The sequence below is a fragment of the Amblyraja radiata genome, chromosome 41, assembly GCF_010909765.2.
Source record: "Amblyraja radiata isolate CabotCenter1 chromosome 41, sAmbRad1.1.pri, whole genome shotgun sequence".
In the NCBI taxonomy this organism is placed as follows: domain Eukaryota; kingdom Metazoa; phylum Chordata; class Chondrichthyes; order Rajiformes; family Rajidae; genus Amblyraja; species Amblyraja radiata.
Genome location: NC_045996.1, coordinates 13,378,466 through 13,393,800, shown reverse-complemented (window position 1 = coordinate 13,393,800; position 15,335 = coordinate 13,378,466). Strand labels below are relative to the sequence as shown.

The following is a 15,335-nucleotide window of genomic DNA, read 5'->3' as shown; positions in this document are numbered from 1 at the left end:
CGAGGTCGTAGGTAGGTCGTGATGCTAGTCGTAGGTACATCAAGTAGGTCGGGGCGTTTTTCAACATGATGAAAAATGTCCACGAGTGAAAAAGGTTGTGAATGTGGGACAGGCCCTTAACTCGGTGGGTCAGACAGCATCTTTGGAGAAAAGGAATAGGTGACGTTTTGGGTCGAGACCCTTCCGACTGAGAGTCGGGGGGGGGGGGGGGGGGGGAGAGGGAAATGAGAAATATAGATGGTGATAAAGAGAGATATAGAACAAATGAATTAAAGATGTGCAAAACATGTAACAATAATAAAGGCCATCGTTAGCTGTGAGCTAGGTGAAAATGAGTTACAGACAATGAAACTCACCAGGCCCATCGTTTGCACCAGTTCTATGTTATCAGACTTCTGTACCTCTGAATTGGCAGGGCTGCTCTCCGGCAATATAATCTCAACGTTGACTGTAGAAAGGTTCGGTGTGAAAACACAATGCGCAGACAGCAAGCTGGTCCACTTGGTCACTTTGCCGAGCAGCGTTGAGACAAAACACTGATTCCATCGGTCGCAAAGAATGAAGAAAGGGGAAGGCTCCCGGGATGCAGCGCAGAGCCGAGCGAATGGCGGTCCGAGGACAACCTGGCGGGTGGCCGCTGAGAACAGAAGGTCCCAATGTGGGGGGGGGGGGGTAAGAACAGGGGGACCCGATGAGGGAGGGCTGCCCAGAAGAAAAAGGAAACCGCTGTGGGGTGGGGGGGGAAGGGACATGATGCGGGAAGACCACCAAGAAAAAAGAGGGACCCGATTTGGGGGGGGGGGGGGGGGAGATGGGCTGATGAGATCCTAGGGACCGTGTTTGGAGGGAGGGTGGACCTGGCGTGGGGGCCCCACCTGTGGCCTGCGAGAAGATAAGACTGTACCAAGATCTTTTGAAAGTTTGTCGGTGCCAGGAACGTGCCGACTCTTTGCGCAACTGCCCGGGTGAAGTCTTGCGGTATGATTTCACCGGATTGTGTGCAAGAACAAAGAACCTCGGTACATGTGACAACAAAGTATCACTGAATTGGAAGGGATCCGTTCTCACTGCTTTCAACTTGTCGTGTATTCTAACTCGGAGTCTGACCTCCGGTGCACCTTGCCCACACCCGATACGGTGGCTTATTGTGCACTATTTGGGACGACAGATGGCACAATGGGCTAAGTGTTCGGCTGGCAACCGGAAGGTAGCCGGTTCGAATCCCGCTTGGAGTACACACTGTCGTTGTGTCCTTGGGCAAGACACTTCACCCACCTTTGCCTGTGTGTGAATGTGTGTGAGTGATTGGTTGTGGTCGGAGGGGCCGTAGGCGCAGATTGGCAGCCACGCTTCCGTCAGTCTGCCCCAGGGCAGCTGTGGCTACAGAAGTAGCTTACCACCACCGAGTGTGACTGAGTGAATGAATAATGCGATGTAAAGCGCCTTGAGTATTAGAAAGGCGCTATATAAATCCCATCCATTATTATTATTACTAAAGGTGCCAGAGCACACATTGTCCCTTGCTTTTAGTATCTGAAGTGGATTGCCGACTTATGTGAACTATGTAAGGGGCCTGACTGTCTAATGAATAGATTTTATTGTTTAAAAACCTTTAGTAACCGATTTGAAAAATTGAAAATGTGAAAATCCATTTTTTTATCTCTTTAGACGTACTGGCAGAAAACTCCATGTACTATCACAATAAAAGCACTGCCCCAAACATCGAGCATCTTCACTTAGCCCCCCACACCAGGCAATGGGGAATCCACCATTCACCGACCTTAATTCACGCTTCCCCTTTTAATATTCTTCAAAATGCAGATCTGTCTGCATCTTATGCGGAGCTTATAGAAACATATGAAATCCTTAAGGGGTTGAACAGGCTAGATGCAGGACAAATGTTCCCGATGTTGGGGGAGTCCAGAACCAGGGATAAGAATAAGGGGTCTGCCATTTAGGACTGAGATGAGGGGGAAAAAATTTCACCCAGAGAGTTGTGAAACTGTGGAATTCTCTGCCACAGAAGGCAGTGGAGGCAGATTCACTGGATGTTTTCAAGAGAGAGTTGGATATAGCTCTTAGGGCTAAAGGAATCCAGGGATATGGGAAGAAAACAGGAACAGGGTACTGATCCATGATCCAATATGATCATGGTACGGAGCCATGATCATATTGGTTGGCGGTGCTGGCTCGAAGGGCCAAAAGGCTGACTCCTGTACCTATCTTTTATGTTTCCATCTGAAAAGAAAGGACTTTTACCACCTTTTGCATAGAGTAAAGGCTTCTTAATATGTTCAATCCGATGAAGAATACTGACCGGAAACGTCAAGTCAAGTGAGTTTATTGTCATGTGTCCCAGATAGGACAATGAAATTCTTGCTTTGCTTCAGCACAACAGAATATAGTAGGCATGAATAAATACAGAACAGATCAGTGTGTCCATATACCATTATATAAATATATACACATACGAATAAATAAACAGATAAAGTGCAAATAAACAGATAATGGGCTGGTAATGTTCAGGGTTTTGTTCTGGAGTGTGGGAGGAAACCGAGGATCTCGGACAAAACCCTCGCTGGTCACGGGGAGAACGTACAAACTCCGCAAAGACAAGCGCCCGTAGTCAGGATCGAACCTGGGTCTCTGGTGCTGTAAGGCAGCAACTCTACCGCAATTCCACCGTGGCGCCCTAGTTATTCCACACTAGACCTTGGCCATTTTAATTGTGTTTTCCCTCCAGCTGCTTTGACTGGGTATTAAGTTTGCTACCGTGCTGTTTGGGTTTGGTGTTTGTTTCCATCCTGTCCTATAGCCTGCTCTATACTGCATTGTATGTGAAATCACAACATTCCCATTTTCTGTTTTACAGCACCCTGTCACTTCGGTTCCACATGTTGTTTTATTTAGCACAGTGACGATTACTATACTTGTGTTAATTACCTGGTCTAGAATTTGTTATATCCACTTGGAATTTCTAGTTCCCTTTCCACTCTGAGGTACTGTAATATATTTAATGCCTCTGCTAAATTATGGGAAATCGATGTTTGTATGATGAATGGCAATGGATATCTGTGCAAAGTGAATGCAGGCTTTTTTTCGTGCCAGGGAGCGGAGGAATTGAAACTCTCCATGTCATGCAGGTGTGGAGTGTGGGAGGAAACTGGAGCACCCGGGGAAAACCCAGGCAGTCACGGGGAACGTACAAACGCCGCACAGACAGCACCCGTAGTCAGGATCAGACGCGTCTCTGGCGCTGTAAGGCAGCTAGTTTTAGTTTAGTTTAGTTTACAGATACAGTGCGGAAACAGGCCCTTCGGCCCACCGGGTCCGCGCCGACCAGCCATCCCCGCACACTAACACCACCCCACACACACACACACACACACACACACACACACACACACACACACACACACACACACACACACACACACACACACACACACACAGGACAATTTTTACATTTACCAAACCAATTAACCTACCAACCTGTATGTCTTTGGAGTGTGGGAGGAAACTGAAGATCTCGGAGAAAACCCACGCAGGTCAGGGGGAGAACGTACAAACTCCATACAGACAGCACTGGTAATCAGAATCAAACTTGTGCCTCTGGTGCTGAAAGGCAGCTACCGCTGCGCCACTATGCTGCCCCGGGCTAACAAATAAACCTTTCCCATCCATGTATTTTCAAAGCATTTATTGAAAGTGTTAGTATGTAATTCAAATGCACATATGTGTTTAATTAATATGATTTCCATAAACCTATTTAGTTTATTGTCACGTATACCGAGGTACAGTGAAAAGCTTTTGTTGCGCGATATCCAGTCAGCAGAAAGACAATACATGATTACAATCGAGCCGTCCACAGTGTACAGATGAGTGAATAATGTTTAGTGCAAGGCAAAGCCAGTAAAGTCCGATCAAAGATAGTCCGAGAGTTACCAATGAGGTAGATAGTAGTTCAGCGCTGCTCTCTGGTTGTGGTAGGATGGTTCAGTTGCCTGATAACAGCTGGGAAGAAACTGTCCCTGAATCTGGAGGTGTGTGTTTTCACACTTCTGTAACCTCTTGCCTGATGAGACAGGGGGGAGTGGCGGGCTGCTGGCTCTGCTAAGGCAGCCTGAGATATATATGGAGTCAGTGTTGCATTTTAGGTTTGAAATTATGCAATATTGCAATCCAGAAAATGGGCATTCATTCTTAGCATACTGGTGGCTATTGGAAAATAAAACTCCCAATACCTGCCATGTTAAATGTAGTTTTAGATATTTATTTCCCCATTTGTAGGATGTCAGGAATTCTGTGTAGGAAAGAACTGCAGATGCTGGTTTAAATCGAAGATAGACACAAAATGCTGGAGTGACTCAGCGGGACAGGCAGCAACTCTGGAGAGAAGGAATGGGTGACGTTTCGGGACCCGAAACGTCACCCATTCCTTCTCTCCAGAGATGCTGCCTGTCCCGCTGAGTCACTCCAGCATTTTGTGTCTATGTCAGGGATTCTAACCAAAGATCCTATAGCGATCTTTGATTCTAACACCTACTGCTGTAGCCCCTATTGACCAGCGAGGAGAAATCTGCTGAGTTCCCATTTTTAACCAAACAGTAATTGACATGGAAGCCGATGCGTTGATTGAAGGAGGGTTTTAATTAACTTTAATGAGCTGAAAAGTTGTATAATTCTGCTATTGGAGTCTCGGCCAATTCAGGAGTGACGTGTTTGCTGTTGTGGCTGTAAGGTGAATTTAAAACTATAAAAACTATAAGGATTGCAGACTAGAAGCCCAAAAATTGATCTTGAAACTGCCTTTGACTGTCCGACTGTGTTAATGGTGTTTAACTGTCATACGTACCACAGATCCTACAGCGAGCAAGATCGTCCACTCGACGAAAAAGACATAGTACGGTCATGGGCAGATTCATGGGTAATTTTCGACCCCATTTCCGTAACCGGCTTCCGTCTCTGCACCAAAGATCCCGTAGGATACTAGTGCGGAGACGGAAGCCGGTTACGGAAACATCCTCGTAAAAATCAAAGTTATTTGGTAAAAATCTTATAATTTTCAGAATTATAATTTATTAACACAATCTGTTCCCCCGCAACGTTGATTACACTGCGAGTCGGGTCAGGTCCGGTTATTGAAATGGATGAAAAAAAGGCCCACGTTCCGCTCCGTTGCGTACTACACGTCAGCCCATTGCATTTAGCAGGAGTGGTCTATCTTGCTCCGCTATAGGATCTTTGCTCTAAACCACAGTTGCAGTCACAGCACCTTTTTAAGGTGAAGGGGAAAAGATTTAATAGGAATCTGAGGGGTAACTTTTACACACAGATCTTTGATACGTACCAACATGGAAATTCTTTCTTGCAGCAGTTCGACAGGCCCGTAATTGCAAAACATACAGTTAAATATAATCGTAAAAAATCAATTTGTGGTCAAACACATTGGGTCTTCATCAGTCAGGACATTGAGTATATCTGAAGAAGGGTCTCTGGATACTTTCAAGAGAGAGCTAGATAGGGCTCTTAAAGATAGTGGAGTCTGGGCAGAAGGCAGGAACGGAGGGGGGGGGGGGGGGGGGGTTCTGATTGGGGATGATCAGCCATGATCACATTAAATGGCGGTGCTGGCTCGAAGGGCCAAATGGCCTACTCCTGCACCTATTGTCTATTGTCTATCGGTCAAAGGTAAAATCATAGTCCATCCACTCATCTGTTCACGAGCTAATCCTTTGATTGTGAGTGAATGTGTTCCCCCCTCCCCCCCTTCACAGATGTTTTGAGAAGAGCTCTGTGCTTTTATTTAAATCTAGATCGCATTGCTATGTGCTGACTACACAATGATGCTTAACTTTTTTTTCTCTCTGCAGTGCAGCTGGTTAATCTGGTTCCCATTGTTCAGTGAATTAATCCTGATTCTTGTCTGTCAAAATGGTGCTTTTCTGATTGTGCTGAGGACAATCTCCCTGATAACCCCGTTGTCTCTGGCCTCTCCTTCCAGGGCAGAATGTGCACTCGATTCAAAGGTGCTCGTGCTTGCGGCCCAAGTTAATCGCCGTGATTCACTGACTACCTGGGAAGGAATCCTCCTCGCTGTTCCTTTCAGACGCTGCAGTATTTTCAAGTCGCTGGATCGACCAAGAAGAGGTATTATTTTCTCCCCTTGTGTACAACAAAATAAGAATGTAAAATAGGGTTCACGTATTCATGAAGATACTGGCTTAAGATTTCTGGAATTCTTTAAAAACATTTTTAACTGCAATGATAAATTTTACTGAATGGAGCTTTGATGACAAATTCTGCAGATTGCTGCCAGAGAGGTTCTCTCAAAAAAAATTAGTGGGACGAGATTTAAGGTGAGATGGATTTAAGAGGTACCTCAGGAGCAACTGTTTCCACTCAAAGGGTAGTCCATGTCTGAAATATGTTGCGATATAGGAAGCAATAGGAACAGATGAAATTGTGACATTTAAAGGACATTTTGACAGATATATGGATTGGAAGCGTTTAGAGAGCAAAGGGCTAAATGCAGATAAATTGGACGAGCCCACTATGCCAACTTGTTGACCGTGGACAAGCTGGGCCAAAGGGTCTGTTTCAGTGGCGTACAGCTTGATGTTGCCATAACTCTGCCCGTTGTAGTGTTTAAGAAGGAACTGCAGATGCTGGAAAAATCGAAGGTCGACAAAAATGCTGGAGAAACTCAGCGGGTGAGGCAGCATCTATGGAGCGAAGGATAGGTGACGTTTCACCTAGGTTACAGGGAAAGCATGAACAAGATAGGTCTTTATTCTTTGGAGCGCAGAAGGTTAAGGGGGGGACTTAATAGAGGTCTTTAAAATTATGAGAGGGATAGACAGAGTTGACGTGGATAAGCTTTTTCCATTGAGAGTAGGGAAGATTCAAACAAGAAGACATGATTTGTGAATTAAGGGACAAACGTTTAGGGGTAACATGAGGGGGATCTTCTTTACTCAGAGAGTGGTAGCTGTGTGGAATGGGCTTCCAGTGGAAGTTGTGGAGGCAGGTTCGATTCTATCATTTAAAAATAAATTGGATAGGTATATGGATGGGAAAGGAATGGAGGGTAGACAAAAATGCTGGAGAAACTCAGCGGGTGCAGCAGCATCTGTGGAGCGAAGGAAAGAGGGCCGAAACCCTTCTTCAGACTGTTGGAATGGAGGGTTATGGTCTGAGTGCAGGTAGATGGGACTAGGTGAGAGTAAGTGTTCGGCACGGACTAGAAGGGCCGAGATGGCATGTTTCCGTGCTGTAATTGTTATATGTTATATGGGTCTTCGTTTCGGTATTCCTTCGCTCCATAGATGCTGCCTCACCCGCTGAGTTTCTCCAGCATTTTTGCCTACTCTCAAAAATATATATTTTTTGTCCTTTGCTTTGTTTTGTTTTTTAATCCTCTTGTTGCTGCTCTTCAAATATGAATGCTTCTTACCTCTTTGAACATGATGTTGTTGGGTTAGTCCAGAGAAACGGCCCGTTTAGCCCATCTGGGGCAGCGTTTATCTTCACCCCGCCACCTTGCCCAGTCCAAGGCTGTCTGGTTTTAACAGCAGGTTGAGATGTCGAAGGTCTTGGCACTGGAAAATCTCAGAGTTAATTTCTATATTGTTTGAGGCTAAGATTTGGGCGGCACGGTGGCACGGTCGAGCTACTGCCTCACAGCGCCAGAAACCCGGGTTCGATCCCGACTACGGGTGCTGCCTGTACGGAGTTTGTGCGTTCTCCCCGTGACTTTGTGGATTTTCTCCAAGATCTCACATGCTCCAAAGACGTACATGTTTGTAGATTAATTGGCTTGGTATAAATGTAAAAAAATGCCCCTAATGTGTGTGTGTAGGTTAGTGTTAATGTGTGGGGATCGCTGGCCAGCACGGACTCGGTAGGCTTAAAGGCCTGTTTTCACACTGTATATCTCAACTAAACAAAGATATCAATCTGATTTGATGATGGGCAGCACTGTGGCACAGCCAGTAGAACTGCTACCTCTCAGCGACAGAGACCCAGATTAGACCCTGACCTCGGGTGCTGTCTATGTGGAGTTTGCACCTTGCCCCTGAGACCGTGTGGGTTGGCCCAGGTGCTTTGTTTTCCTTCCACAACCCAAAGAAGTACAGGCCGTCTGAAGAAGGGTCCCGACTTGAAACGTCACCCATTCCTTCTCTCCAGAGAAGCTGCCCGTCCCGCTGAGTTACTCCAGCATTGTAAACAATCATCTGCAGTTCCTTCCTACACTGGTTGATACCTTGAATTGACTGCTAAAATTGCCCCTAGTGTGGGAGATAGAATCTGGGGGAGTTGATGAGAGTGTGGGGAGAATTAAAAAGAGTTGATGTCGGATTAGTATAAATGGGAGGTTGATAGTGTGGACTGAAGGGTTTGTGCGTTCTCCCCGTGACTATAGTGTGGACTAAAGGGCAAGTCTCCGTGCTATATGTATCTCTCTCAATCTCAGTTCTGCAAATGACGATGCTTTTAATCCTTCTTGCCTGTTTCTCCTAATTATCTTTTGATCTTGAAAACTGCCTGGGATGTTAATGTTTCTCCGTACGCAAGCTGCACCAACGGCCAAGGGATTTTTTTGCTTGCTCGAGTGGCTTAAATTAATAAGATTCTCTCCCTGGCTTCCCTGTTACAGATGTTAAAATAACCGCTGAGAATTGGGAGCAAGAGGGAGAAATAAATGTTTGTTGCATTTGTCATCTCTAGAAACTCCTGATAAATCAGTGGCAGAATCATTAAGGCTCAAAGGTCTTGTTTAGGGCTATTTGGTATATAGGTCATGTGCGTATTTTTTTTAAAAGAACCCTTTCGCACTCCAGTACATTGGCTCAGATGTTGTGGCTTTGATTTCTCTACGCCAGAGGGTGTGGGAGATTAGATCTATGGCCATATTTAAAGCTAGATCCTTTTTTTTAAAGATCAGAAAATGAGGACTGTGGGAATCTAGCGCAGAAGAGATGAGATCTGGGGCAGTCTGTCATGGTCATATTGAACGATGGGGTAGACGAGGGGCTGGGAGGTCTTCTGTTATTGCTTGCATTTTCTTGCGTTCTATTTTACACTGTATTCCCGCTCTTAAAATTTCAGCGAATTTCATTCACTGTTCACTATTTTAATAGGAATCTGAGGGGTAACTTTTTCACACAAAGGGTGGTGGGTGTATGGAACAAGCTGCAAGAGGAGCTGGTTGAGGCTGGGACTATCGAAACATTTAGTGTAGGAAGGAACTGCAGTTGCTGGTTTAAACCGAAGATGGACACAATGCTGGAGTAACTCAGCGGGACAGGCAGCATCTCTGGAGAGAAGGAATGGGTGGCGTTTCGGGTCGAGACCCTTTTCAGACCCTGAAATAGTTAGACGGGTACATGGATAGGACAGGTTTGGAGGGATAAGGGCCAAACGCAGGCAGGTGGGACTAATGTAGCTGGGACATGTTGGCCGGTGCGGTCATTTTGGGCCGAAGGGCCTGTTTCCACGCTGTATCACTCTATGGTTCTAAGTTTACTTTTTATGCATTGATCTCAAAGCATAGCTTACGATGTTTTTTCCCTTCATTTTGCCAGGACTAGACAATCATCTCCAACATGTTCAGCAAGAAGAAGAAGCGGGTGGAGATCTCAGCGCCGGTGAATTTCGAACACCGGGTTCACACCGGCTTTGACCAGCAGGAGCAGAAATTCACCGGGCTCCCCCGGCAGTGGCAAAGTCTCCTCGAGGACACGGCCAAGAGGCCCAAGCCGATGGTCGACCCCTCGTATATCACGCCCATCCAGCTCGCCCCCCGTAAGGTAGGTCTACTCCATGGTCACCGTTCAGGTCAGCTGAGTTTATTGTCACGTGTATCGAGGTACAGTGAAAAGCTTCTGCTGCGTGCTATCCAGTCAGCAGAAAGACAATACATGATGACAATCAAACCACTTGCAGTGTACAGATGCATGATGAGAGGTTATCCACTTTGGTGGCAAAAACAGGAAAGCAGACTATTATCTAAATGGTGGCCGATTAGGAAAAGGGGAGATGCAGCGAGACCTGGGTGTCATGGTACACCAGTCATTGAAAGTGGGCATGCAGGTGCAGCAGGCAGTGAAGAAAGCGAATGGTATGTTAGCTTTCATAGCAAAAGGATTTGAGTATAGGAGCAGGGAGGTTCTACTGCAGTTGTACAGGGTCTTGGTGAGACCACACCTGGAGTATTGTGTACAGTTTTGGTCTCCAAATCTGAGGAAGGACATTATAGCCATAGAGGGAGTGCAGAGAAGGTTCACCAGACTGATTCCTGGGATGTCAGGACTTTCATATGAAGAAAGACTGGATAGACTTGGCTTATACTTGCTAGAATTTAGGAGATTGAGAGGGGATCTTATAGAAACGTACAAAATTCTTATGGGGTTGGACAGGCTAGATGCAGGAAGATAGTTCCCGATGTTGGGGAAGTCTAGGACAAGGGGTCACAGCTTAAGGATAAGGGGGAAATCCTTTAGGACCGAGATGAGAAGAACTTTTTTCACACAGAGAGTGGTGAATCTCTGGAACTCTCTGCCACAGAGGGTAGTTGAGGCCAGTTCATTGGCTATATTTAAGAGGGAGTTAGATGTGGCCCTTGTGGCTAAAGGGATCAGGGGGTACGGAGAGAAGGCAGGTACGGGATACTGGGTTGGATGACCAGCCATGATCATATTGAATGGCGGTGCAGGCTCGAAGGGCCGAATGGCCTACTCCTGCACCTATTTTCTATGTATCTATGTATGAGGGATTAATGTTTAGTGCAAGGCAAAGCCAGCAAAGTCCGATCAAGAGTAGTCCAGGGTCTCCAAAGAGGTAGATGGCAAAGATCCTATAGCGGACCAAGATAGACCACTCGATGAAAAAGACATAGTACGGTCATGGACAGATTCATGGGTAATTTTCGGTCCCATTTCCGTAACCGGCTTCCGTCTCCGCACCAAGGATCCCGTAGGATACTAGTGCGGAGACGGAAGTCGGTTACGGAAACATCCTCATGAAAATAAAAGTTATTTGGTAAAAATCTTCATTTTCAGAATTTTAATTTATTAACACAAACTGTTCCCCCGCAACGTTGATTACACTGCGAGTCGGGTCGGGTCGGGTTACTGAAATGGATGAAAAAAAGGCCCACGTTCCGCTCCGTTGCGTACTACACGTCAGCCCATTGCATTTAGCAGGCGTGGTCTATCTTGCTCCGCTATATGATCTTTGGTAGATAGTAGTTCACCATTGCTCTCTGGTTGTTGGTAGGATGTTTTAGTTCCCTGATAACAGCTGGGAAGAAACTGTCTCTGAATCTGGAGGTGTGCGTTTTCACACTTCTGTACCTCTTGCCTGATGGGAGAAGAGGGATTGGCCTCTTAAACATCTCGACCCAAAACATCACCTATTCCTTCTCTCCAGAGATGCTGTCTGTCCCACTGAGTTACTCCAGCATTTTGTGTCTTATCTATTTCAAGATGTTCCTCACCTTTTCAAATCTCCAAAAACGTGAAATTTTACTCACAATCTCCAGAGGCTTTGGGGAACATTCTTGTGGTTTTGAATTTCAATGCGGGGAAGTTTTATCATTCCCTTGACCCCTCTACCCTGTATCTGTGGACGGCTTGATTGTAATCGGCAACGACCCGAAAAGTCACCTATTCCTCTCCTGCCTGACCCGCTGAGTTACTCCAGCATTTTGTACGTCTATCTTGGGTGTAAACCAGCATCTGCAGTTCCCTCCTCTAATTTATCTCTGGGGGCAGTTGTGGATGTACAATAAATGCTGTCCTTGACTGTAACACGGAAAAAATGGATAAGTTAAAAAAAAATCAAAAAATAAATTTGGTTGAGTCATTAATCCACATCTGTCACAGTAACACCTCATGTGTGTAATTTGTGTAAAAACAAATTTCAATATCCTTTCTTGTTTTCTCTTGCATTCTTTTATCATTCTTGGTACTTTGAGCTGCGTTCTTTAATAATCTGTTCTATTTCTCTCGATGCTGATAATTATCGGGTATTAGTGAGTGATTCAGAGTCTGAGGTGACGTTCTGCTGCTTATCATCTTTTTTTTTTTTGCTCTGAGATGATGCTGTGTTTCCATGTCTTAATGTTGAGTAAGAGCAGGTTTCTGTAGCCTGAAGGGGAGGAAACGGCAGTCGTGAAAGGACACCACTGAATTATGAGACACTTGAGTATAAAAATGTGTTCTCACATTGGCCCCACTGTATCTAGTGTCAGACAGTGCCTGTATCTGACTGGTACTGGGGCTGTAGAAACATTCCACCAAATGGATTATGTGACTTGCTGGTTTGCTCATTAAAGATAACATCATCTTGTTCTGAACTGAAAAGCGTTTGTTGGGACTTAAATCAATTTTTACCGTTTTTGTTTGATTGTCAATGCCTAATTAAAATGATGTCAGTTTATTCCACATTCACTGTCTGGAGAGGTAATGTGTTGGAATACTGTAGAGTCAGGAATGATTAATTCACCCTCTTCAGTGGGGTGGGGGTGAAGGTATTTGATCTAGTGGATCCCGCTAGTGTCAGATTTTCACATAAACATCGCCATCCCGCTCACCCCATTCCCTCCTTCAAACCGACAAAAAATAATCAGTAGATGCAAGGTACTGAAGGTGTTGGAAACTTGGAAAAACACAATTCTACTTTAGTTTTTAGTTTGGGGATACAGGGCGGAAACAGGCTTCAGTCCACCCCGACCAGCGATCACGGCAGAGGAAAACATTTTTCACACAGAGAGTGGTGAATCTGTGGAATTCTCTGCCACAGAAGGTAGTTGAGGCCACAGTTCATTGGCTATATTTAAGAGGGAGTTAGATGTGGCCCTTGTGGCTAAAGGGATCAGGGGGTATGGAGAGAAGGCAGGTACAGGATACTGAGTTGGATGATCAGCCATGATCATATTGAATGGCGGTGCAGGCTCGAAGGGCCGAATGGCCTCTACTCCTGCACCTATTGTCTATGTTTCTATCACCACGTATGCTATCACTACCCTGCACATTATGATCCATTCTGCCAAAGCCAACTAACCTACAAACCTGTACGTCTTTGGAGAGCGAGAGTAGACGCGAGCACTCGTGGGGAGAACGTACAATTGCTGGAGTAACTCAGCGGGTCAGGCAGCATCCGTCTGAGCAAGCGTCCCGACCCAAAGCATCACCTATCCACGTTCTCCAGAGCCGCTGCCTGACCCGCTGAGCTGCCCCAGCACTTTGTATAAAATAATCAGTTGTGCCCCTGTCGTGAAGCCGTGCTTCAATGACCTCTGCTTTCGGGATTGCTAACTCCATACTCGTTGAACTGTGGTTGGTTTAATTTTTCACCAAAACTCGAAATAACTTTGTTAATTATGTTCATTGTGCCCACGACTATAAATCTGATCGGGAGCTACAAGCTTGAGAGGGTGAAAGTCATAATGTAGTAATTACTGACGGCTTTACAATGAGCTGTGAAATAGTACATGCTCACGGAATGCATTGGGCACGTTTTTCTTCCCTTTCCCAGAAGTTCTTTGGGGACAGATTCGGAATAAAACTGGATGGATAATGTCTCCTTTTATGAGTGTTTATTAGATTCTGGATCTGCGCAGTCGGATAAAGAAGGAAAAGTTATGAGTTCATTGGATGATTTTTATGTCATTAGAAAGCTCTTCAACGTTATAGTTCAGAACTTTCAATTGAACAAGTGTAAAATGGAGACAATTTATTAGTCATCGAGAGCCAACATACTCTGAATGGTGGCTGATTAGGAAAAGGGGAGATGCAACGAGACCTGGGTGTCATGGTACACCAGTCATTTAAAGTAGGCAAGGTACACAAAATTGCTGGGGAAACTCAGCGGGTGCAGCAGCATCTATGGAGCGAAGGAAATAGGCGACGTTTCGGGCCGAAACCCTTCTTCAGTTTTGAACACATTTAAAGTAGGCATGCAGGTGCAGCAGGCAGTGAAGAAAGCAAATGGTATGTTAGCATTCATAGCAAAAGGATTTGAGTATAAGAGCAGGGAGGTTCTACTGCAGTTGTACAGGGTCTTGGTGAGACCACACCTGGAGTATTGCGTACAGTTTTGGTCTCCCAATCTGAGGAAAGACATTCTTGCCATAGAGGGAGTACAGAGAAGGTTCACCAGACTGATTTTTGGGATGACAGGACTTTCATATGAAGAAAGACTGGATAGACTCGGCTTGTACTTGCTAGAATTTAGCAGATTGAGGGGGGATCTTATAGAAACGTACAAAATTCTTAAGGGGTTGGACAGGCTAGATGCAGGAAGATTATTCCCGATGTTGGGGAAGTCCAGAACTAGGGGTCACAGTTTAAGGATAAGGGGGAAGTCTTTTAGGACCGAGATGAGAAAATCATATTTTACACAGAGTGTGGTAAATCTGTGGAATTCTTTGCCACAGAAGGTAGTTGAGGCCAGTTCATTGGCAAAGGCAAGGCAAGGCAAGGCAAATTTATTTGTATAGCACCATTCGTGCAAACTGCAATTCAAGGTGCTTTACAGGAAAGAAAAAATAAAATAGTCAATAATTAAAAATTGCAAAATAAGCAATACGACAAATGTATGAATAATAAAACAACGTCAATGAAACAATAAAACGATTTTAAAAAGCACATAAAAGGGTTAAAATTAGACGGTTAAGATTACCTGCATGTCGGGCTATGGACAAGCTCTAGTAAACAACAGTGTTTTTAGGCCTGATTTAAATGCGCTTACAGTCTGTGCACACCTCAGGTGTTCAGGGAGCTTGTTCCACAGGTGTGGAGCATAAAAACCCAATGCTGCTTCAGCCTTTTTAGTTCTGACCCTGGGAACACATAGTAAACCTGTCCCTGAAGACCTGAGGAGTCTAGGCGCCTCATATACAACAAGTAGGTCAGAGATGTATTTTGGACCTAGACCATTCAGTGCCTTGTAGGTCAGTAACAGAATTTTAAAACTATCCTCTTACACACAGGGAGCCAGTGCAAAGATTTAAGGACAGGTGTAATGTGGTCCATTTTCTTGGTGTTGGTCAAGACTCTGGCAGCGGCATTTTGGATAAGCTGCAGTTGTTGAATTGATTTTTTATTGAGACCTGTAAAGATGCCATTACAATAATCTAACCTACTAAAAATATATGCATGAACAAGTTTTTCAGTGTCTTCTTTGGACAGAAATCCCTTGATTCTTGCAATATTTTTTAGATGGTAATAGGCAGATCTGGTAATGGTCTTTATATGGCTGTTAAAATTCAAATCCGAGTCCATAACTACACCAAGATTTCTGGCTTTGTCTGTGGTTTTCAGTGCAAT

At 45.0% G+C, this 15,335-nt stretch overlaps 1 protein-coding gene across 2 annotated transcripts in view; it reads left to right on the top strand.

Moving 5' to 3' along the window:
- LOC116967902 (serine/threonine-protein kinase PAK 4-like) overlaps nt 1–15,335 on the top strand; it is a 106,792-nt gene that overhangs the window by 62,292 nt on the left and 29,165 nt on the right. For both annotated transcript variants that reach the window (XM_033014556.1, XM_033014555.1), the window contains exons 2-3: nt 6,005–6,150; nt 9,588–9,812. In XM_033014556.1, coding sequence (XP_032870447.1) covers nt 9,609–9,812 — 204 coding nt within the window. In that variant the 5' untranslated portion in view covers nt 6,005–6,150; nt 9,588–9,608. The remainder of the gene's footprint in view (nt 1–6,004; nt 6,151–9,587; nt 9,813–15,335) is intronic.